This window comes from Cnephaeus nilssonii (assembly GCF_951640355.1).
Source record: "Cnephaeus nilssonii genome assembly, chromosome: 12".
In the NCBI taxonomy this organism is placed as follows: domain Eukaryota; kingdom Metazoa; phylum Chordata; class Mammalia; order Chiroptera; family Vespertilionidae; genus Cnephaeus; species Cnephaeus nilssonii.
The window spans coordinates 23,253,336-23,278,177 of record NC_137083.1 but is presented as its reverse complement, the minus strand read 5'-3'; the positions used below and the strand labels follow the sequence as shown (position 1 = coordinate 23,278,177).

General features: G+C 38.4%; 1 protein-coding gene across 2 annotated transcripts in view; it reads left to right on the top strand.

Annotated features, from left to right (window-relative positions):
• The first annotated feature begins 530 nt into the window (after positions 1–530).
• The window catches only part of GLCCI1 (glucocorticoid induced 1), an 80,030-nt gene continuing 55,718 nt past the window's right edge, over positions 531–24,842 (top strand). For both annotated transcript variants that reach the window (XM_079785744.1, XM_079785743.1), the window contains exon 1: positions 531–1,260. In XM_079785744.1, coding sequence (XP_079641870.1) covers positions 810–1,260 — 451 coding nt within the window. In that variant the 5' untranslated portion in view covers positions 531–809. The remainder of the gene's footprint in view (positions 1,261–24,842) is intronic.

Sequence of the window (24,842 nt, the reverse complement as noted above, 5' to 3'; positions counted from 1 at the left end):
CCCAGGGCAGCCCAATCAAAGCCTCTCTCTCACCTCCGAGGCTGTCAACTCTCACGCCCCGCCCCGCGCGTCCAGCCCCCTCCCCACTCTCCCACCGCCCCGCCTTCCAGGTAGAACTCACCCCTGTCATTGGTCGGCGCTTCTTTCACTCCTGTTCTGGAACCAGTCACTCGAGCGCTGATGGGGGCGGCAGAGCCAATGGGAATGCCCATTGTGGCCGCTGCCGGGTCCCCGAGCACCGGGAGGCGGGTCCGGGGGCGGGGTCCGGGTGGGGGAATTAGTTGCCATTTGGAGTGAGCAGCGGGCTGAGGCGGCGGCGGCGGCGTTTGCGGTGGCGCGGGCTCCCCGGAGACTGGGATACCTCCGGGCCCTTCGCCCCTACCCGGTCCCCAGAAGCAGAAATCCCGGCCCGCCCTGCAGCCGCGGGCCTTTCCTGGGCGTGCAGCCCGCCTGGCTGCCGGCGGCCCCCGGGCTGCGGGATCCGGACGGTTGCCTCTCTCCCCTGTCAGCGCGATGCCCCGGGCGGCGGCTGCAGGCTCCGCGCGGCCCCGGCCGTGACCGCCACGCCGAGCCTGACCGGGCGGTTGGGGCCGTTGGACGTTTGTTTTCGCAGCCTTCCCCTCCCCCTCACCCAGGCGGCGGGGTGCGCGTTGGGAAGGGGGAGCCGAGAGACTCCTCCCCCTCCCGGTACCCCCGCCCCTCCCCCTTACACACTCGCACGCACCGCCGCGCCGGCTCCCACACGCTCGCGCGCCTCCCGCCCCGCGCCTCCGTGTTCGCTGGCGGCGTCCGGGGCCCGCGGAGCCACCATGTCCACTGCCTCCTCCTCCTCCTCCAGTTCCTCCCAGACCCCTCATCCCCCGCCGCAGAGGATGCGGCGCAGCGCCGCCGGCTCCCCGCCTGCCGCCCCCGCCGCCGGGAGTGGGAACGGTGCGGGAGGCGGCGTGGGCTGCGCCGCGGCTGCGGGAGCCGGGCGGCTGCTGCAGCCCATCCGCGCCACCGTCCCCTATCAGCTCCTGCGGGGCAGCCAGCACAGTCCCACGCGCCCGCCCGCCGCCGTAGCCGCTGCCTCGCTGGGCAGCCTCCCCGGGCCCGGCGCGGCCCGCGGTCCCAGCCCGCCCAGCCCGACGCCGCCGACGCCGGCCGGGGCCCCCATCGAGCAGGCGCCGCGAGCCAAGGGCCGCCCGAGACGGTCCCCCGAGAGCCACCGGAGGAGCAGCTCACCTGAGAGAAGGAGCCCGGGCTCGCCCGCGTGCAGAGGTAGCGAGCCCAACCCTTCCGTCCTCCCGGGCGGCGTCCCCTCGACGGTGCCCGGCGCGGAAACGGCAGCCTCTCCGGGCTCGCTAGGCTAGTGCATTAGCCAAAGGTGTGAACGCGGCTCGGGGAACCTCACCCTCTGCGGTCGCGGCGGGGATCGGCGGAGCGGACTGCGAAGCAACTTCTATTTAACCCCCCCTCCTGCCGCCCCTCCGATTTTTATCTTCCATCCCTCACCTGCGTGCAGAGGTTTTTTCAATATACGGAGCTGATGAGCTCACTCATGTGTTTGCTGTTTGCAGCGGGGGATGGAGGAGTTGGGCGAAACTCGTAAGAAACACGCACACAAACTCTCCAGCAGCCTCTTTGTGCTTTCCTTCAAAGTTCCTAATGTCTCTGACTCCCGGGATGCTTCTTTTTCTTTCTTTCTTTACTTTCTTTTTCTTTTTGGAGGGGTGCTGGCGTTAGTTGTGATGTAAGGATATTTTTTGTTTTTGTAAGGGGACAGTTTTGGGATGTGCAATTGCAGCGTATAGTGTTTGGTTTTGCTAATCCCCCCCCCCCCGCGCACACCCCCACACCCCCACACCCCGTCTCTTATATAGTCATATGCATCAGAGCAGTAACAGCTTATGCCCAGTTCAACCTTTTCATGGTAAATTGTAAAGACCTGTTTGTGAAGTGTGCTCAGTTTTTCCTCCCATTTTTTAAGTACACTTCACAGTTCAGTTGAGCTGTTAAAGGATCTCAAGTTTCTTTTTTTGTTGGGTGTCAAAGGTAATGGTGAGTTGGATGCTGTCGGCTTCCCTGAAGGTTTTCTGTTTTAGTTCGGTTTTGCTGTATGTCTAGGGACACTGTTGCATGAGGTAGTGGAGTCACCGGGGAGAGAAGGAAGATTAGCCAAAACAGGGAGTTAAAGCTCATAAGGGAGAGGAGAGCAGCTAAATATTATTAGATGCCAGGCTTAGAGCTACAGATGCCGCCGCTGCTGCATTGTGGAGAGAGGAGATCAGACTAAGTGGAAAATCTGCTGGGAAGAGAAACACGGTGGAGCTCTCTGTGCAATGTTTATGTGGTATGTGGAATATTTTTATGGAGTTTCCTTGATGAGGGGTCTTAGGCTTGGAGAAAGTGGCTGTGTTAGGATAGATTACAGTTTTGGTATTTTTGTTTTAATATTTCTGACCTGTAATTAACATGTTGCTAAGGCACTTGTGTTCAGACAGACCACTTGATGGTGAGGCAAGGTAGGGTGCAGTAGCACTGCTATGTGTACATGAGCACCAAGAAATACATCCTGTAATCTGTATGCACCAGGAGGAATTTGCTCCCCCACTCCTCCCCCAGGTCAAGCCAGCTGCTGCAGAAACTGACATCCTCCAGCAAATCCTGAATGAATGAATGAAAACAACGTGATCTCCCTAATAATGACCACCACTGAACACACATCTTTGGTTGTATTTTATAGAAAAGGCCACCATTTTCTAACAGATTAATGCCATATGCAACTCTTGCACATTTTCTAGAGCTATATGAAATGAGAGGTAACAGAATGAAAAGAAGGCAGCAGTTACATATATTTTTTGAGTGATCTAGCTTCAACAGGGTATAGATTGAGTTTTGGGATTTTCTTTTAGGCACTAATATGAGAGCCATAAAATAAGCATTCCAGACAGATTGTGTACAGAGGGTTTTGTGGGCAGAGTAAGAGTAGTTTCGGCAATTGCTACAACAATATAATGGCCATCTAGTACCTCCTCCTCTTTTGTTGATAAACACTAACATCTTACAACAGATCGTAGTACAACTTGTTTTTCTGCATCCTTCAAAAGCCTTAATTGCTTAGGAATTACATGGTCCATCATCAGGCAGTTTTAATGAAATTTGTGATCAGGCTTAAACTATCCTCTTTGTTGTTTGTAGTATGGCACATCCAAGTTTAATGCAATTTTAATGCAATCATGATGAAAACACTTCTGAGTTTGGGTGTTCGGTAGACAGATTTGCATCATCAGAGAGCTTGTACTGGGAATGGAAGAGGCTTTTCTGCTGGTTTTAACACCGGTAGTTTTTGTCAGTTTCTTACATTGAAGTGATTTTGAATGCAGACCCTTCTGCTCCCAGAGAGCTACCCAAATTAAAACTACAACTATTCTGTTCTGTTTACTTAGCCATTTAAAATCCTTACTATGAATAGTTGGACAATTTCTCAAACAATTACTCAGTTTCTTTTGAATTCTGCAAGGTTCTGACTTCAGTGGATTTTAGTCTTCACAGGTCAAGGTTCCTGCCGCTGCCTCTGCTGCTGCAGACACTGACATCACTATACTGCATGAATGAAAACAGCGTGCTCCATCTCTTCTCTGCACCTCCTTCCTTTTCTGCACACTGCTCTGGGGGTGTGTGTGTGTGTGTGTGTGTGTGTGTGTTTAGATGGTGTTATGCTGGGTATGAAACTACATTTAAAAAGGTTAACTAATGTATTTACTATAGAGGCATATTGTTTACAAGAAACTTTAAGTGCTATGAGCATTTGGACTCGAGGTGACATAACTGAGCATTCAGTATTTTTTATCTGGACTGGTGGTTATGGAAGAAAATATAGCTTTAAATAATTTTCTTTGGAATTGTCTTACCAGGAAGAAATTATGAAACAATATAATTTCTAAACATGTTAGCTCATTGTTACATCCCTCTCAAACATTTTTAATATGCATCGTTATAGGATTAAGGCTAGAGTTATAAAAAATGGTATTTAGACTTTTTCACTAGGCTAAGGAAAAGCTGATTTTTTTTAAATAGGTGCATTCGAATTTCATATGATATTATTTTATAAAATATGGCAAGAAGATGCTAATTTCCTTTATTTTTATAGCAGTTTTAGTCTATTTAAATGGGTATTATAACAGATACATAAATTTCCAAACACACCTTGCTTCTACAGAAAGGACATGGAGTTTTACAAATTGAAACTATCCTGTTCATGCACAGGAATCATATTTTTGTATTTTTAAAAATTTGTATTTTTAAGCCTTCAAGGTTTTTTATTTATATTCATCTCTTTACTTCTGCCATTAGCAAAATGTCACCCTCCCCTTGTTTGGTTCTGAAGGGTCTTGAAGTGGTGAATGACAAGCTACTGAATGCATCCTCAGGCTCCCTGTGATGTGTTTGTAATAGATGTAAAATCATAAAGTATTATGCAAATAGTTATTTTTTTGTAATGGTAATACATAAAGTCTACCTTTGAGATAAATAGGACAACAAATGAGAATATAACAGGATGTAGTGTTAAAATTAATGATCTTTAAGCTAAAATCATCAGTGACAACCAAAAGAAAATATAATAAAGTTGTTTCTTTCTGAAACCTCATACAGTAGAACCTATGGATTTAAAAACAGAACACATACAGTTTTCACTGTGCTAGATAGTAGGCAGCAATTGCAAATCCTCTGGTGATTTTTATAAAGATTGAGCATTAGAATGAATTATAAATTCTAAAAGATATGAAAACATTTGTATTGGAGTACTCTGGATGGAGAGTACTGCTCATTTTTAAGTGTACCAAATCTAGTTAACAAAAACATGGAAGAGCTTGTCGTTCATACAGCTCCTGCTTTGGAAAATAGCATGTGTTGATTTCTGATTTAACATAACATTCATTTAGGCCTAGTTGTTTTAGCAGATTACAAATCCTAGAGTGAAATTTGACTAGAATTTTTCATGAGTATCTTGAGGGCCTTATTGTCTTATACATTAAGAAGTTACAATTATATTTTACAAAGAAAATGCAAAGCCAACCAGCATGTAATGTTGAAAGACAGCATGCAATGTGTGTGTCTGTGTGTTTTAATCAATTAATTTGCTTTCAGTTTTTTATATCTTCATTAAATTTCCTTTTATGAGTCATTTTATGCTGTGCTTGGTGTGTGGAATGCCAATATTTTAAATTACTTTTTCCTCTAGATTTTAAAAGATACTCATTCTCTTCCTATAAAGTTACTTCTCAGGTGGATGTTCTCGGAAATTAAGGTTCTCCTCCAGTTCCCTCCCCCCCCCCTTTTAAAATTAAATTTCTTCGATTACTTAGATGAACCTGTTTCAAAGCGTTCCTATACTAAAGTGAAAATAAAGTTTTGGCTTTTTTTCTTCTGAAGTGACAGGTTTCAAATACTCATTTTTGGAAAAAGTTTTCAACCTTTGAGAACTACAATAAGTACCAACAACATTCATTATTTATATAATTTTCTTCATCAATTATAGTGCATAAAATTTCTAGTTCAGTGAGTGAGTAGCAAAATAGATAATGAATTTATAGAAGTTATTTATTCTTAAACTACTATCTTATGTTCAAAGATTATATTCCTTTCAAATAACTATTACCCTAAACATACCGGTACTGAATACCATATACCTAAGGTATATCAAAGCACCTAGGTAATTTTCACTCTATGTAAAGTTTTGTGTGTATATATTGAACTAAAAACTATTTCATCATTTAAAGTGCTTTTTACGGAAGGACATTTCATTTACTGCAGTGTACATTTCTTCAAGGATTTAATGCAAATTAGGATTTATATATTGGAGAAAGTTGAAGTTACCAGTAATGGCATCCTTGTGATTTTTATTTTGTGATAATGGGGACTAAATGTGAATTAGAAAACAAAGGAATAATTGGTCTCCATGGCAATGAATAACAATGGAAATAGTGACAATGTTCACCAATGGCTAATAGGAAAGGGTTTTACTTAAATATTAAATTTAAAAAATTTTAAAACCTGTTTTATCAAAACTTTCACATGTAACTAAAACTTTCACATCTGTTAAGGAGTGTATACTAATGACTTTGTTATTCCTAATTTTAGTTCAGTTTTTTCTCCAGAGCTTAAAATTCCCAGACACCACCAAGATGGGCCTTTCCACAGCACCTGTCCTAGGCCTGTGCCTGGCGCTGTTGTCTTTTGTCTTCAATGTAAAACTTTGATCCTGGCCAGTATACTGTTTACTTTAACAAGGGGTTGAGCTTATCTATCTGCTGATGGTCTCAAACTGGGTTTTCCAAAAGTAAGTGGAGGAAAGAGAGAACAGTCCTCATCCACTGAGACAGAAACCTGAGGGACTAATGGAGGAGCCAGAAGCCACCTCCCTTTCCCACTACCCCTCTTCTGGACCCCCTGGACTCCACCCATCAAACAGCCCATTCGAAAGAATAAGATTTGTGTTTATTTTGCAAAATAAACTATAATGGGTTAGTAGTAATTATGAAGAAAATAAATATTTCACTTATGCCATAAACAAATTGTGGAAAAATACTTTTCTAGTATTTCATTTTAGTAGGAACAAACACGGCAAATACCTTTAAGCAGTGTTATTTACTTCAAGTGAATGCTACTGAGGCAAATACTGAGGGGCAAGTTTATGAATACCTCAGTAACTCCCCCTATATTATGTTGTGTCTCAAGTTGTATATGGAAAGAAAATATTTGAGTGCTTACTATATACAAGGCAATGTATACTTTGATTCAGCAGGACTGAAACTCAAATTTCTTATTTCGGATCTACTGTTTATTCCACAAGACTATCCAGTTGCTCCTAATTCAAAATACTCTAATGTTGGTGAACACTCATGATTTCTGAGCTAAAAATTGCCAAAGAATAGCTTTTCTATTGTTTCCACAGCACTATTACACTGAGCTGGGATATGCTTTGACATTTTCAGAATGTCTAAAAATGTAAGACCTAGAAGGTTGAATGTAACTGAAATAGAAAATGGATGGATGGTCATATTTCTCCATTTGTTTTTTACATAAAAGTGAGAGTGTGTGTGTGTGTGTGTGTGTGTGTGTGTGTGTGTGTGTGTGAGAGAGAGAGAGAGAGAGAGAGAGAGAGAGAGAGAGAGAACACAAAAGAGGAAGGATTACTCAAGAATATGAACTTGATTGTGTTTGGCCTTCCTTACACCTACAATCTGCTATCCTTGCATCTCGTTATGGTGAGCAGAAGTACTTCTCCCCATCAATATTAAGAGATAGTTATACATGGTGGTAAACTGATGAATGACTCAGGAGTCGTTCACCAAGCAGAAACTCTGCTCTCAAGTGAGTGTCCCAGCAACTGGTGCTAGGTTAACTCAGCCCTCCCAAGAATAATAGGTGTATTGAATGTGTGGGTTTGAACTCTGCGTGTTTGCAAGTTAGTGAAGTGCCACCATGGTACACCTTAAAGATGGCTCACCAAAAATAAGGATTAACGAGACTAGTGAAACCCATTATTGCCTGGCAAGGTTAGTGTCCAAAATTGTCTTCCAGTTACTAGAATTAAATCCGCTAAACATCTGAATGCGTTTCGTAACAAGGAGGTAATAATTGCTACAACTTGCTGCCTAATGTTTCTAAAGATCAAATAAATGCCTATCAATTACTGACAGTAATAGCCCTTATTTAGCCAGCATGACCACAGGGAGAACTTTTCTAAATAGTCCTATAGCTAATTTTAACTCTTACATTACTAAAAAATTAACTATTTGATGAAACATTTTCTAAAATTATACAATTATTTTGTATTATTTTACAATCAGTAATTCTTTTTTTTTTACATTTCTCCTCCAACTTTACTGAGGTATAATTGACAAGTAAAAAATGTGTATATTTAAGGTGTACAACGTGATGATTTGATATGCATATAAATTGTGAAATGATTACCACAGTGAGGCTAATTAACACACCAGTCACTTCACACAGGTACTGTTTTTTTATGGTATATGATGAGAACACTTACGATGTACTCTTAGTAAATTTCAAGTATATGATACAGATACAGTATTATTAACTGTAGTCACTATGCTATACATTAGATCCCCAGAACTTACTCATAACTGAAAATTTGTACTCTTTAATGAATACTTCCCCATTCCCCTCATCTGCCACCCGCTGGCAATTACCATTCTGCTCTCTCCTTTTATGAATTTGACTTTTTTAGATTCTCTATGTAAGTAATATCATGTAGTGTTTGTTTTTCTGTGTCTGGCTTATTTCACTTAGCACAATGTCTTCCAAGTTCTTCTATGTTGTTGCCAATGGCAGGATTTCCTTATTTTCAAATTTTTATTTTATTGATTTTGAGAGAGAGACAGGAAGGGAGGAAGGGAGGGAGAAACATTGATTTGTCATTACACTTATTTATGCATTCATTGGTTGATTCTTATATGTGCCCAGACAGGGGATTGAACCCACAACTTTGGCATATCTGGACAACACTCTAACCAACTAAGCTACCTGGTCAGGGTCAGGATTTTCCTTTTTAAAGGCTGTATAATATTCCATTGTGTATGTATACCATATTTTCTTTATACATCCTGCCATCAATGGACATTTAGGTTATTTCCTTATCTTATTGTGAATAATGCTGTAGTGAACTTGGGGTGTGTATTTTTCTTCAAGATACTGATTTCACTTCTTTGGATATATACCCAGAAGTGGGATTGCTGGAATGTATGGTAGTTCTATTTTTAAGTATTTGAGGCATCTTCTCCATACTGTTTTCAATTCCCACCAATTTACCTTTCCAGCAGCAGTGTACAGGGTTACCTTTTCTCCACATCCTTGCCAACACTTTTGTTGTCTTTTTTCAATAATAGCCAATCTAACAGGTATGAGATGGTATCGCTTCATGATTTTGCATTTCCCTGATAATTACAGATTCTGTGAACCTTTTCATGTACTGTTGACCATTTACATTTCTTCTTTTTTAAAAAATGTTTTTTATTGATTAAAGAGAGGAAGGGAGAGGGGGAGAGAGGTAGAAACATCAATGGTGAGAATCATTGCTCTGCTGCCTCCTGTGTGACCCCTACTAGGTAGGGATCGAGCCTGCAACCCAGGCATGTGCCCTGACCGGAATCCAGCTGTGATCTCCTAGTTCATAAGTCGACGCTCAACCACTGAGCAATACCAGCCGGGCTATATGCCTTCTTTGAGAAAATGTTTATTCAGATATATTGCCCACTTTTAATTGTGTTATTTGTTTTATTGCTATTGAGTTGTATGTGTTTCTTATATTATTTTATATTAATCCTTTACCAGATGTACGGTTTGCAGATATTTCCTCTCATCCCATAGCTTGCCTTTTTGTTTTGTTGATTATTTCCTTTGCTATGCAGCCCTTTTAGTTTGATGTAATCCACTTTGTTTCTTTTTGCTTTTGTTGCTTGTGCTTTTGGTATATCCAAAGTGTAACTGCCAACACCATTACCAAGAGCTTTTTCCCTTTATTTTGTTCTACCAGTTTTATTTTTTCATGTTGCATATTAATTAATCCATTTCAAGTTAATTTTTTTGTGTGGTGATAAAGTTTCATTTTTTTGCATCTATATATCCAGTTTTTCCAACACTATTTGACTATCCCTTTCTCATTGTATATTCTTGACACATTTGTCAAAAATTAGTTGAATGCATTAGTGTGGGTTTATTTCTGGGCTCTCTATTCTGTTCCATTGGTCTTTGTGTCTGTTTTTATGCCAGTAGCATATTGTTTTTATTATGATACCATTGTATAGGCTAGATGATTTTTAATAAAGTGATTATCACTTACTGAGCTTTTATATCAGCCCTTGTCTCTTCACTGGAACCCAATGTAGAGTACTTTTATAATCCCTCATCACAGATGAGGAAATGACATCTTGAGAAGTTATGTAATTTGTCCAGTGTCAGGCCGTATGCACAGAGGGCCCATGTAATTCTCTAAGTCCTGACTTCAAGTGAGCTGAAAGTTACTTTTAGAGCCCAGTTAATTATGAGGCAGGAAAGCATGCACAATGGGTTATCCCATTGCTTATCCAGTTAAGTCATGGAAAGGGCAAAAATAGCTTGGGGGGGGGGGGGCGGGCGGAGTATAAAGAGAAAGCTAAATGGGACTAGAGTCCAGGGTCCATAGAACTTAAAATAGTTGCAAGTATTCCAAGTGATTCAGGCCTCAGGTATGCATTTAAGAATACACTTCAAAACCTTATTATGCCAGCCTTTCCCTTGGTGTTTAAAGGACCTACCACTATGCTAAGACAGAATGTAAATTTAATTTTTAAAAACTACCTTTCCCATGAAATTTCTAAATATGGGTATATTAAGGTCTTTTGTATTTCCACATTTGAAAAGCTTTATACTTATAATAGAGAATCATAAGGCTTCATTCAAACCTAACATTGATTCTTTACATTTAGCATCCTTTGATTTTTATTTTATTTATTTTATTTTATTTTATTTTATTTTATTTTATTTATATGTCACTCTCAATGGCAAAGCAACAAGGTTCACTATCTTCTCAGTTTATTCCTGCTTGGGCTCTTTCACTTGTTCTGGGTTTGCCAATGTGATGCAGAAAAGATACTTTGGTCTCCATTGTAATAATTTCTCCCAGGGTGTTTTGGCCCTTTTTCAGTGTCACTTTTGCTTACCACAAGCTCTCTTTAGCAGTCAGTGTGGAGCATGAGCCCCTCCATAAGTAACATGAGAAATGGTGTTTTTATTAAGTAAAGATATATTGAAAATGTTCTATAGAGTCTATGTGATAGGAGTTTACTTTTCTAGTTGAATACATCCGTTTATAAGTTGAATTAGTGAAGTAAAAGTTGGATCTTAGAAGGTAATAAAAACTAGTAGGGCTTTAGTTGCTCAGGATTACATCAGGTCTTACCCATAAAAAATTTTACTATTCTTATGTAAACCAGTGAAGATACTTATTTTTTTTTCATGAAGGTACAAAAAGATCATAGTAAAATGTAGATTTGTTTATGTATTAGCTGGTAGTCTTTAAACAAAATGCATTCATAATATCTTTGAGAGTTCTGCGACAGTGTCATTTTCTTTCTGCTCAAGTATGTTTGAGATAATCTGATGAATCACCCTGAAAAGAATCAACTGTCCTTTTCCTGCTTAAAGTCAGGTTATTTATGTGCTCAGTACTTACTAAACAGGGGTTAGCAAACATTGCTAAATGTAGTTTCTTTGGTATTGTAAAATCAGGGAGTTGGACTGTGCTCAGAAATAAGGTTTTTTAAAAAGCTACAATATTCTATTGTATTTTGATAAGATCTTTACAAAATTTACAGTAAAGCCAATTATTCATTATATTCATTATATGCCATTATTAAAAAACATTTGGTTCAGTCCATTGCATTGTCCACTCTTTGTCTTTTTGGTTTATATATGGCCAAAGATTAGTGTAGCTTTAATGTAATTCCAGTGATAACTGTTCATTCATTAAATAAATGTTTGTTTCTGGTATTATACTAGTTGTTGGCAGTATTTTAGTGAGTAAAACAGATGGATTGTTCCCCTCTTTCACAAAATATTTATTGAACCCCTATTATGTCTGAGGAATTCTGTTTGACCCATACAGAATACATATTTCAGAATGTGGTATGTTCACATTCATATTTCTGAGCAAGGTCAGTTCATTTAAAGTCTGCCAAGAATTTGACCCACTATTTCTTCTGAGCTTTGGATTTTATATGAATTATTATTTTCCTTTGTTTACCTTCCTAAGTTAGATTGAGCTTTTTTGTATTCTTTTTGAATATTAAATACTCTGTTTATATGTTTTTCTTTCATTAGATAAAGCTTAGGAGAGCTTTATCCTATGGCTTCTGTATTATATCAAGGTCTAACCTACACTGCTGCCTGGACATATTATAATATTCTGCTATAGTTTGGCTTAGGACGATGTCACTGACCCTCTCTGTACACGCGCGCACACATACACACACCCTCTCGGAATTCTAAATTGTATTGTTGGATGTGGTTTCTTGTGTAGAAATGTAGTACGATGTAGTAATAATGTTGTGTGGTAATACCTGGACAGTGGTGCCCTGTGTGGCTATTGAAATGAGTAGGACTTGGCTTTGACTAAATATCTACTATTACTTGATATCTTGGTTGAATGCACAGTGACTTGTCTTTATTATACCCAGAATTTGCTTATTTTCTATTTTTAGTTTTCACCTTAAAGAATTACTAGCATTATAGCCTTTAGTATTACTATTCAGTTAAGCTTTAGGATAGTTGCCCTGTTATACTTTATACTAAGCCATGTGGTAAAAAAAAAAATGTCTTTATACAAATACTCCTATTTAATGGAATAAGTGTTACATTTAATCTCATGGTAAAACAGATCTTAGGTGAATCTTTCTGGCTTGATTTTTTTTTTTAAGCATATATATGGAACCTTGAAAAAAGCGTATAGCCCCTGAATATAACATATAATAAACCATCTAAAATTGCATATAGGAATTTTAGGAAATAGGAAGGCATAGGAAAAGTAATGAAATAAATTATTGCTGATACTTGTTTGATCACGTAAAATATTTCATTCTTGAATTAAGTGCCTCATAATGTAAAAGAAAGTAAATATATAATACAGTAGCTGAATCTTTGATTTGATTCACTGTATTATTCCCATCATTAATACAGCAATTCTAGAGACTTTAACAGTTCAATTATGATTTTCTTAATCTCAGTTCGTCTTAATGTTTCTATAAGTCTGTATTCAAGATCATTTAGGTGGATGTGTGTACTTCACCAAGTAGCACTTTGTCATTTTTAGCGTTCCAGCATCCAGCATGGTGTCTGGTGCTTAAAAGGCCCTGTGGTAAATATTTATGAAATCCTTACATAGAATTTACATAAAGATTTCTGTTTTAGCTATGTATGTAGCTAGGTTCAAATCACTGAACAGTGTTTATTATTGGCATGCAGTCCTATAAATATCTGACAAAAATGCAAATTAATAGCTTTTACTTGTGTGGCTCATTTTCTAAAATGCCTAATGGTTTAGGTAACGGATGACTGTTATCCTCATTTAGGGCCTGTCATTCACTAGTGATGTGTAAGCTTGGAAAAGCACTGATTTAGACCTTCACATAAAAAAGGAGCTGGGTCCTTTTTCTGCTAGAAATAGGTGGAACAGGAGATGGCTGGTGTCAGGATAGTCAACCTTTTGAAGATACAATTCTATAAAGTGTGTTTCTAAGTTACATTTAGAGTTCTGCTAAGTGAATTTTGGTCTAGTGAGGCTCCATGGAATTAACTTCTGAAGCTGTTATATTTAGAGAAACTTAAACCATCATGCTTAAAGCTTGGTGGTGGATTTTTCAGTTAAAAATGTAAATGTTTTTATAGTCTGTCATAAAGATTATGATTTATACTAAGCTTCAAGAAAGGAGAAAGTAAATTACATATTAATTTGTGCTTCATTATATGTAAAAATTTTAAATTGTAGAGCAGATTTTGCAGTGGTTATTTGCTTTAGAATGTCTAACTTATGTGCAAGTAAAATTATTCAATTTACCAAAGTGTTATTTACACAAACTTTTTAGGAAGTCAGTTACACAAGGTTGAGGTTTATCTGAGGTTGTAAAAACACATTACTGAATAGTGTAATTTCTTATTGCTGCATGAAATGTTTTAGTGGCATTTAGTAGAATTAACTAATATCGTAAGTTATTATAAATGAGCATGAATCGATCTTTTCCATTCCCTTTCTAGTCTGAGTTTAATGATTCTAAGAAATTTGGTATTGAAAGAACCCCTAAAAGAGAAATGCCTCTTATGCACTAATGATTTTATTTCTCACATTTCTCTATAGAAAGATATGCTTTTAAATTAGATAAATATTCCAAAGTTTTTTTCTAGAATATTTTGCTCTTACAAAAAGAAGTTATTACTTCAGTTATAATTTCCTAGCAAACCGATTCTAACCAGCTTCATGAGGATGTATTTCTTCCATCATGAAAAACTTTCACAAAACCTACTGTTTTTGAGATCAGGAGGATAAAGCAATAACTAAGCATAATTAGGCTAGAAATATGATTAGTGCTATGAATTATGATTTTATTTATAATTGTATATTCCTACCATCAAGATTTAACTTAAAGTTTCTGTATAAACTTAAGGACCAAGGGATTAATTGGCCAGCTAATCTGTATATTCCCAAGGACTAGGTAATGGGGGTGTGTATGTGAGTATAAGAGGAAGAAGGCCCTAAGTTTATATTCCTTTCTCAGCCATCACTGGCTCATAATACTGTAAATAGTTTTAATATGGGAAGTGGTGGTGACTTAGGGATTTTGCTTGTTTCATTAAGGTAAAACCAATAGACAGCTAACTAGATACAATTCTGAACATCTTCCTTGTGACTATGGGAAAATTTACTATTTTTAATATTACAATTACTAGTATATTTCCTTCCTGAAGGCATGTCTTTAGTTGAATTCTTTGATCAAGCAGTTTACTTCAGAGTTGTTGTTTAGTAAAAAGTAAGTTTGTTGGGTGGATTTGGACAAACAAAATCAGTTTAAATATAAATTTTCTTTTCTGAATCATCTAACACAGCTTAAAATGACAGTCCATTTGTCTGCTGTTTAACTTCTTAACAAATGTATGATAATTTTCTCTATTGGAGTTAGCTTTGTGCTTTTTGATCAGGGGTTTATGTTGTTATTTAAATTCAGAATTGAAATAAGCATTGAAAAGTATTGTTAATTGCATTTCTACTGATGGAGTGTGTATTTTTATAGGTGGTACCTGTGTATGCAAATTAAAGCAGACATGATCTTTACATTTTGCAAGTTTAAATATCTATATTTTAAAATATTATTAGAACTGTCTCTTGCATGTTTTGCTTATGCTCTTTACCTGCTTGCTGGTTTTGTTACCATCTGTACAAAAACTTTTAATTTAAAGTGTATTCAGCCTGTTTCACAGAGTAGAATATATCATATTCCCTAAGTTAACATACTTTGAAAAATTGGCCTAGTATATTTTTCTATTCTTTGGATAAAAAACAATAATTTCTTAATAAATTTTACCCTATAAATTCAAAATTTGGGTCATGTGTTTTAATTATTCATATGTAAGAAGATATGAATAGAAGTACAGTTATCAAGATGAGTATCAGATTATATAAATTTAAACTCAGAGACTTGGTAGAAATGGAGTTGAATGGTTTCTTTTATTTGCTTATTGGCACTATGGAGCACAGCCTTGATTAAGACTTTCAGACCCAGAGCATCATTGGGTTGGGTTCTTAATTTCCTGCCAGCATAACCTTTGACTTTTCTTCCTCCCTCGTTTCTCCCATCCTGCTGATCACTGTATCTTGTCCCATCTCCTCAGAATAATCTTCTGAATCTAGTGGCTTTTTTCCATTCCCTTCATGTCTTAATTACTACTTGTTGCTTGGACTGTTGGAACTACCACCGCTGAAGTGGTTTCCCCTACTGTCAGTCCCCCATCTTTAATTTAGCTATTGCACTGCTATAAGCACAGTCTTTCTATACAAAAAAAATCTGAAATTCAAAATCTGTAGCTTGACATAAAGGACAGCATCCTCCTTTGTGTACCTTTCGTTTCTTGCAAACTAAACTCACTTTTTAGTTGAAAATGCTATTACTTTATAGATCCATATATCCTTTGAATACATACATAGTCCTTGTCAGGGTAAAGTAATATCCATTGCTTTAAATTTGGTTACGTTAGATTATCCTATCTGTGGTGACAGTTTATGATAATTCAGTGAGACTTACTCTAAAATCTGGCTCAAACTACTCCAAGGTAATTCAGACAAATGATAAATGAAGTTAAGCCCTTCTCTAGTAGAGACTTCTATGTATTCACCAAACCCTGTTTTCTCTCCCTCTTGATCCCATATCTATTCTATATATACTTCCTTTGCAGTTAGGTAAGGCTAAATGACATACAGCACTTTCATCCTTGTTCAATAAAAAAAGCACTAGTTGATCCTCCTTATTTTCTCTTTCCTCATCTGCCAGATGTATGTGGAGATTCTAGCAGAGGACTCCAGTGAAGGTGGAATCATAAGATGAAGGAAGTTTGAACTCTCTGAATGATCATGTAGAAGGCCATCTGTCAGCCATGAAGATACACATTGTCATTTTATTATGATAAGGCACTAATTTTTAAAAATTTTAGCTGCTAGCATTAGCAGCTTTACTGCACCTCAGAATTTTAAAAAGGTGGTTACCAGCTGCTCCTACTGGAGCTACTTTGAAGTTTACCTTGGGAATCCCACTCTTTCTTCATCTGATCCATCACATTGGCAATTGGGTTCAGTGCTTCTGTCAGTACACAAGAGACACTTTATCAAGTTGATTATATGAACTTGGAATATATTTATTTTTATACAATTTGCAATTTAGTCTAACTAAATATGCTATTTACTCTTTTATTAAAGACTAGAGGCCTGGTGCACAAATTCGTGCATGGGTGGGGTCCCTCGGCCGGGCCGGTGATCAAGGCCTATTGGGGGGCTAGCCAGCTGGGGGAAGGGCCCCCGGGAGGTTGGCCAGCTGGCCCCCCGATTGGGGCCTATTGTGGGACTGGCTGGCCCAAGGGAGGAGCTGCGAGAGGTTGGCTGTGGGAGCGCACTGACCACCAGGGGGCAGCTCCTGCATTGAGCATCTGCCCCCTGGTGGTCAGTGTGCACCATAGTGACTGGTCGACCTGTCATTCCAGTCCTTTGGTCATAAAGGTTGCTTAGGCTTTTATATATATAGATTTTAAAAAAGTTCAGAGCTGTTTTAAGCAACAGTAAGTAGCCTGTGGAAATAAATCCATGGTCATCCAGAATGCCTGGCAGGACTAGAAGTTTATGTATTTGTTAAATGGTCTTATTATTTTATATAAAAAATGTTAGGTTTCTTGAATATGCACTATATGAAGAGTGCTGAGGCTCTTTGAAAAAGTGTCCTTTGGTAAAGAGGTCCAAAATACCTGCCAGGTAATAGCTAGTTTATGAGCATTTGCTTCATAAAGACTAAGGAAAGGATAGGCAAATGATATCCACAACTTTAACAAATGTTTCTTGAACCTCATGGATATGGACAACAGTGTGGTGATTTCTGGGATGAGGGTGGGGAGGTGTAAGAAAGCATAGAGGGAATGAGAAATGAGGAAAAAAAATGTTTCGTGGGTAGTTGTGCTAAGTGTTAGAGAAACAACTAAACAAAAAGATAAAAGCCTTAATTTTAGGAACAACCAAACAAAAAGGCTTGATTTTATGAATGAGCCCACCCTCTGGTAGATAAGTCTTAGATTAATCATTTATTTATAGATAAAACAGATTAGTAAATGCTGGTGGGTTTTTCTTTACTATTTCATTCTCAAGAAAAAAAATTGCTGAGGTTTCTAAGATCTACAGTAAGAATGAATCTTCTGTTTATGAAATTGTGAAGAAAGAAAAAGAAATTTGTACTAGTTTTGCTGTCGCACCTCCAACTGCAAAAGTTATGGCCACAGCAGTTGATAAGTTCTTAGTTAAGATTGAAAAGGCTTTAAATTTGTGGGTAGGAAATATGAATGGAAAGTGTGTTCTGATTGACGGCAGTGTGTTGTGCCAGAAAGTATTGAACCTACGCAAAGACCTCAGCAAAGGATCACCTGAAACAAGTGACACCAAGCAAGGATGGTTCCACAGATTTAGGAATAGGTTTGGCATGTTATTTCACATCATCACAGTTTATTTTTATAATTGTTCTATTTTATTAGTTATTATCACTAATCTCTTACTGTGCCTAATTTGAAAATTAAAATTTATCATAGGTATGTATGTATAGGAAAAAACAGAATATATAGGGATCAGTACTATCTGTGGTTTCAGGCATCCACTGGGGGTCTTGAAAAGTATCCCCCATGGAGAGAGAGGCATATAAGTGAGTTATTTGACATCTTAATGAAAAATAAGCAAACTTTTATTTATAATGTTTGGAGATAAATTGTTTAGTATTTTCTCTATCCTAGGTATTGTTAAGAGTCAAGCTATATCCAAAACTATAGTCTGGTATTTGTTCACTTTTATCATATAAGGAAAAAACATTAACTTAGATGCCAATAACAGTAAACTCTGGAATTTTGTGACTTTAGTACATTTGTAGCTCCTTGGGCAGTGACATTTTGACTGCAGTACAGTTCAGTCAATACTTATCAATAAACTATTTTTGACTAAGATTATAATTGGCCAGTTCTGTGGCTGTTGTAAAGGAATAAGGTGTGATGCTATTCTAAAATATTTTATGACACGTTTCCCCTACATTTAGTCGTGCCACTAGTCATTTTATTTTTTTATTAAGTTGCTTTTTTAGCCCTTGGCAACGTTTCCTGGCAACCTTTTATGCACAATATTTGTAGAATTGTTGAGGTGGAAGGTGTTCTGTGTATGCAAACACAGAACTGGATTTTTTTACCATGTTCTGTTTTACTCCATGGCCTCCACAAAGATGTCATTTGTGTAGACTTTTCCTTCAGGATGTTTTCTGCAACTTTGGCTATTTCCGACTTTAATGAAGCATTCAATTTTGGATACACGTCTACTTCACAGCTACATATTTGATTCTTTGGTGTCAATATTTATAAAAGTAAATGCTAGAATAAACATCTGTGCTTACTTATTTCTGAAGCCTTCATTCTGTTGAGTCTTTTGATTTTGGCTTTATTCTAGAGCAGTGTAGTTCGTTGTGTATTTTCCAGTTAACAACATGTTCACCATCGCTGGATTTAAGAACACAATGTGAGGGAAAATACAGCTTGTAGGCTGGACTTAATTTACTTAGGTTCTTAATTAGGTTCTTTTACATTAAGCAAAACAGTGGTACCTAGACATATTTCAGTACAGATTTCTGTTTATAATTTGTCTTGCAGTCATATCTTACTGAGGTTAAGCAGTTGTTACTCTTTTCCTAGGCCTTTCCCCTTAATCTCCTCCACATTTATAGAATTAACTACTTAACTCTATTATTATGATACTAGAAGCCCGGTGCACGAAATTCGTGCATTGGAGGGGTGTGTGTGTGTGTCCCTCAGCCCAGCCTGCACCCTCTCCAATCAGGGACCCCTCGAAGATGTCCGACTGCCCGATCCCTCTCACAATCCAGGACTGCTGGCTCCCAACTGCTCACCTGCCTGCCTGCCTGATTGCCCCCTAACCACTCCCCTGCCAGCCTGATCGACGCCTAACTGCTCCCCTGCAGGCCCGATTGCTCCTAACTGCCCTCCCCTGCCGGCCAGGTCACCCCTAACTGCCCTCCCCTGCAGGCCTGGTCACCCCCAACTGCCCTCTCCTGCAAGCCTGGTCACCCCCAACTGCCCTCCCCTGCTGGCCCGGTCACCCCTAACTTCTCTCCCTTGCCAGCCTGGTCACCCCTAACTGCGCTACCCTGCTGGCCCAATTGCCCCTAACTGCCCTCCCCTGCAGGCCAGGTTGCCCCCAACTGCCCTCCCCTGCAGGCCAGGTCACCCACAACTCTCCTCCCCTGCAGGCCAGGTCACCCCTAACTGCCCTCCCCTGCTGGCCTGGTCCCCTGCAACTTTCCTCCCCTGCAGGCCTGGGTCCCCCCCAACTGTCCTCCCCTGCAGGCCTGGTCGCCCCCAACTGCCCTCCCCTATAGGCCTGATCGCCCCCAACTGCCCTCCCTTGCAGGCCTGATCCCTCCCAACCGCCCTCCCCTGCTGGCCTGATCGCCCACAACTGCTATCCCCTGCTGGCCATCTTGTGGCGGCAATCTGTGTGTTGGAATGATGGTCAATTTGTATATTACCTCTTTATTATATAGGATTATGAGCTAATCTGTAGTTATTATTACCTAAGCAGAATGTTTATAGCTTTGAGTTAAGTTTGAATCTTACCATTGTTTATAAATTGTATGTTGTTAAAATATATTTGGATTTAGAATTCTACAAACTTCCAGTATAGATATTAGAACAGATGAGTACTTGTCAGACTGTTGTATTTTCTGTGTCATATTAAGTCACTATTCTTTATTCAAATAGAGATAAGAAAGATTATGATTTTTTTTAAGATTCTTATTCAGAATCAAGAACTGTAGTTGTCAATACAGATTTCTAAAGCTCTCCTTTTACAGAGTATAAATTGTCCTTTTGGAGTAGTGGTAAGACCTTTATTCCATAATATTAATAGTCATAATCAATTCTATCCTGGCCTTGAAAATTATTTTAGGACTCTTTGTCTTTAGTGACATGTCTAGTACATGATGGGATGATGTGGAAAGAGCCTGGTTATTTTTGTCCCTTCAAAAAGAAGGCCCTTTTAGATTTGGCCCCTTGCAAGGTGAAGGTCCTCGTCAAGGCTTCTTCCCATCTAGTCTTATCAACATAACTCTCCAGCCTCCCCACCACCGCGCCACCCCCCCCCCCCCCCCCCGCACTCCCGGGTCCATTGCCCTACCGTTTCCCATGGCAGCTCCACCTTTCCTCATTAAAGGAATTCTTCCTTGATCCCTTCCTCGTTCTTGTTGTAGGCTTCCACAGGATGCACTTGGAAACTGCTCCATGATTTCCAGCTCTAGTGGGAGGGGAAGGGCAAAAATTCTACTGATGGAATGATTATGAAGCATCCACTTCAGTTAGTTTCTCCTATAGATTAGGCAGGAACTGATTCCTTTACCTGGTTATCTGGGAAGAAAGTATACCTCTCTAAAGCTAACATTTTTTTCTAAATCAATATAATAAAAAACATCAAAAGGATAAAAATTTTAAAAATAAATATATGTATCTGATTCTAGAAGGAATTTAATAACCCACATTTGGTTATCAGATAGTTTGGAAATTCATAGGCTTAAATTCACATGTACTGAGAGGATAACTATGAATTTTCTATTCTTCTCTGGTCATTTCTTTCAAATAGTGATGGAAGACTTGCCTTAGAGATACTGAGCTGCTGTCTTCTTTCAAAGTTATTATCTGTATAGCTCACACCTCCCAGCAGTCCTTACGTGAATTCTTTTCCAAACTGTTTGTTCCATGATGCTTATTCTCTAGTAGATTCTTCAGGAAGGACTCATAGGAACAATATTCTTTGAGTTCTGCATACTTTATGAAGCAAAAACTCAGATAGTCTTTATCAGTAAGCTCTTATACTTGAAGGTCACTTTAGCTTTATTCCAATGTGTTTGATATAGGCTGTTCTAGATCATTTTACTTAAATATATGTTTGTTCTTTGAATATGCAGTTTTGAGTTATCTTTTTATGATAGTTTTTTGTATTTTTGTTTTTTATTACTTTGGTCTAGAGGGATTCCTATTAAGCATACATTGGACTGTCTTATTTATGCTACATACTAATAATTTTATTTTGAAATATTTTTCCATCACCATTTATCTCCCTTATACTCTCTTCCACTTTCACCAACACCCCTGAAATCTTTGTATCACTTTTTTAAATTATAAAATTTGTATTATGTTCCATTTTTATTTTTGTTACAGCATTACCCATTGTGTTTCTTGTAATTTAGTCTTCATTCCTAAAATAAGTTTTATCTTTTATTTCTGTATGTTTCCTGAGCTTTGTCACCTCTCTTTTAATATTTTTGTTGCCCTCAAACACATTATTTCTAAGTTTTTCTAATTCTGAGGTTTTTCATCACTTCTATCATATAAAAAAGATTCCTAGCTTGTTTTGAACTGTGAGGTTACAGGTTTCATATTATACAACATATCTTTCTGGTATTCTTTTGTTATTCACAGAGACATCATTTATTCCTTTTGTCCTTTTATAATATAACTAGAGGCTAGGTGCATGAAATTCATGCATGGGGGTGGGAGCGCAGCCTGGCCTGCACCCTCTCCAATCCCGAACATCCCTCTCACAATCTGGGATCTCTGGCTCCTAATCGCTCGCCTGCCTGCCTGCCTGCCTGATCACCCATAACTGCCTCTGCCTGATGGCCTGATTGCCCCTAACTTGCTCCCCTGCTGGCCTGATCGCCCCTAACTGCCTCTGCCTCAGCCTCCACCACAAAGGCTTTGTCTGGAAGGATGTCTGGAAGGACGTCCCGAAGACGTCTGGTCTGTCCGGTCTAATTAGCATATTACCCTTTTATTAGTATAGATAATGTGGGATTAATTTACTATTCTTTCCTGTTATTCACTTTTTAAGTGAAATGAATTTTCCTATACTTTTAGGAGGGAAGGAGAATTCAGGATACCTTTTCTAACTTCAGAGCTCCAGTCCTCCCACTTCCATTGTTTTTGTAAAATGACGTTTAAAAAAAAATCTCTTGCTTCTGTGATTAACCTCCTTGATTCCCTTCCTCAACTTTATCTCAACTATCTCTTTTCTTTGTTGCTTTTATTACCCTTGTTCTGTTTAGTTTGGATTCAACTCCCAGTAATTTCTCCTCAGCATTGGACTCTGTATTGCTAGCAGCTTTTGTTTGTGAGATTTGAGACTAGCCATATTGTTACTTCTGACTTTATTCAGGTGGGGTCCTCTTGTACTCACTTGAAAGTTGGATCCTGTTGAACCCCCTACCAATTTTGACTACTATTCTCAGAATCCCCCTTTACATTTACCCATTACTGATCATGTTCTTGGGACTATCAGAAGCTTCTCACTAATTTTTGATGCTTTGTCCCTACTCGCTTATATTTGACATTTTTGCGGGGCAGCTTTATGACATTGATATGTTGTAGATATTGATCTTGAGTCTTTGGTTTGGCTGTCCTCATTGCTCTGTCTGTCTTTATGGGGAAATTTAAAGTCTTTTCTGTTACCATCTTTCTCACTTTCAGAATATTTTAACAAAACTTGTATGTAAGGAACTATCTCAAATATTGAGTTATTGTTCTACTTAGTGGATAAATAATGCTGTGTATATTAGAAACTTGCCATGATATAAAAACTAAGAGACAGGTTAGTATTATGAACTGAAACTGCTACTGGGAACAAAATAGAGGGGTGTGTGTGTGTGTGTGTGTGTGTGTGTGTGTGTGTTCATGAATTTCTGTTTGTGGACATATATCAAATAAAAGCAGCTGATATTTTTAGTAGTACCGTCTACTAGAAGAATTTTTTTCTATATTTAACTTTCTTAATTCTCATTAAAAAGTAAACTTTGAGGGGAAAATGCCTTACTATAATCACAATTCTGGGAAAATTATTCCCTACTTTAAAAAGCAAGGACTTTTGCCCTGGCTGGGTGGTTCAGTTGGTTGGGGCGTCCTCCCATGCACCAAAGGGTTGTGGGTTCAATTCCTTGTCAGGGCACATACCCAGGTTCAATTCCTGGTTGGGTGCGTATGGAAGGCAACTGATTAACATTTCTCTCTCACATCAGTGTTTCTCTCTCTCTCTCTCTCTCTCTCTCTCTCTCTCTCTCTCTCTCTCTCTCTCTTGCTCTCTCTCTGTCTCTCTCTCCAATCAATGAAAACATTGCCTCCAGTGAAGATTAAAAAGAAATCAAGAACTATCATTAGTAATATTGTCATGCTATGGTGAAGATACTGCCCATTCTGTAGCCTTTACTGTAGCCTTTTTTGTTTGTTTTTCTTTTTAAATTGGAATATAATAGTGAATCAATATCATTTTGGTAAAAATATCTTCCAGCCGTGAAACAAAATTTTGTGAAATATTTTGTCTTCTGATTAAGGGATATTTGCTTTCCTTTCACTTATAATATTGCCTTCCATCTTTGATCCTCTTGTTTTGATAGTTTTATAGTTTCTAATACTCTGTGATTATTTCTTCAGCATTGAGCCCTTTATTCCTAATGTATTTTAGATGTTTGGAATCTCTATTAATGAATTAATTGGAAGTTTATAAAGCTTATGTATGGAAACTTCTACTAATTACAGCTTTGCCAGGGCTCCTTAAGGTACTACCATTTTGCAACCAGAAGAAATGAACTTAAAAATCTTTAGCTTCTCATCTGCCATATGTGTAAATTTTTTTTGTAGATGTATTTCAAATGTCAGAGCATCATTTTAATTTGTTGTGCTTGTCACCAGGCTTCATAGCCATTTTGGTGAAGTTAGCTTTACAACCTTCATCCAAAAATATACTCTTGGGTTTTCTTTGAAAATAGGGTAAAGGCCTTCCTCCAAATGTCTTATTTCAACTTATGTGTCATTTGACACAGATTTAATTGAGTGAGCTGTACCTAAAGAATCTTTCCTAAATGCCTGCTTGACTACATTTTTTTAATTGTTTTTCTTAACAGACCTCAAGTTACTGGCTGTGTCAGGCCTCATTTGGTCAAAAGCATGTTTGTTTCTCTTGTCAGCTTCTTGATTGGTTCCTTTCCAGATTTCTGTAGGGCAGCCATATGGTCATTTCTGCATGTTTTCTAGATTGCTGCTGTGGCAGGATTCCAGGTCTGGTTGATTAGTGTTTCACAATCTACTCACATTGAGATGGCTTTAGTTTTTGCCCTTTATAGTTTTATTTTAGAGAGCGTATTCCTATCTAGTGTCCTTCCTGTCTCTTATCTAAAGTTCATTTGATTTTGATGATTTTATTTTACGTGGCCCATGTATTTTGACTAGCTTTTCATCTTCCTATATGTCAAGGAAGAAAGACCTATAAAGGCCATTGGTAAAGTGCCTAGATTATGCTAATTTTGGAAAGCTGAATCTAGTAATAATTCTACTAGATAATCAATATTAATGTATATCAGACTGGCTAAGAGGTATATTAGTCTCCTTTCTACAGTTTTTCTTAGTTGTACAGTCCTTAAAATTTTTTAAAATTGATTTTAATAGTGATATTAAAAACAAAAATTATC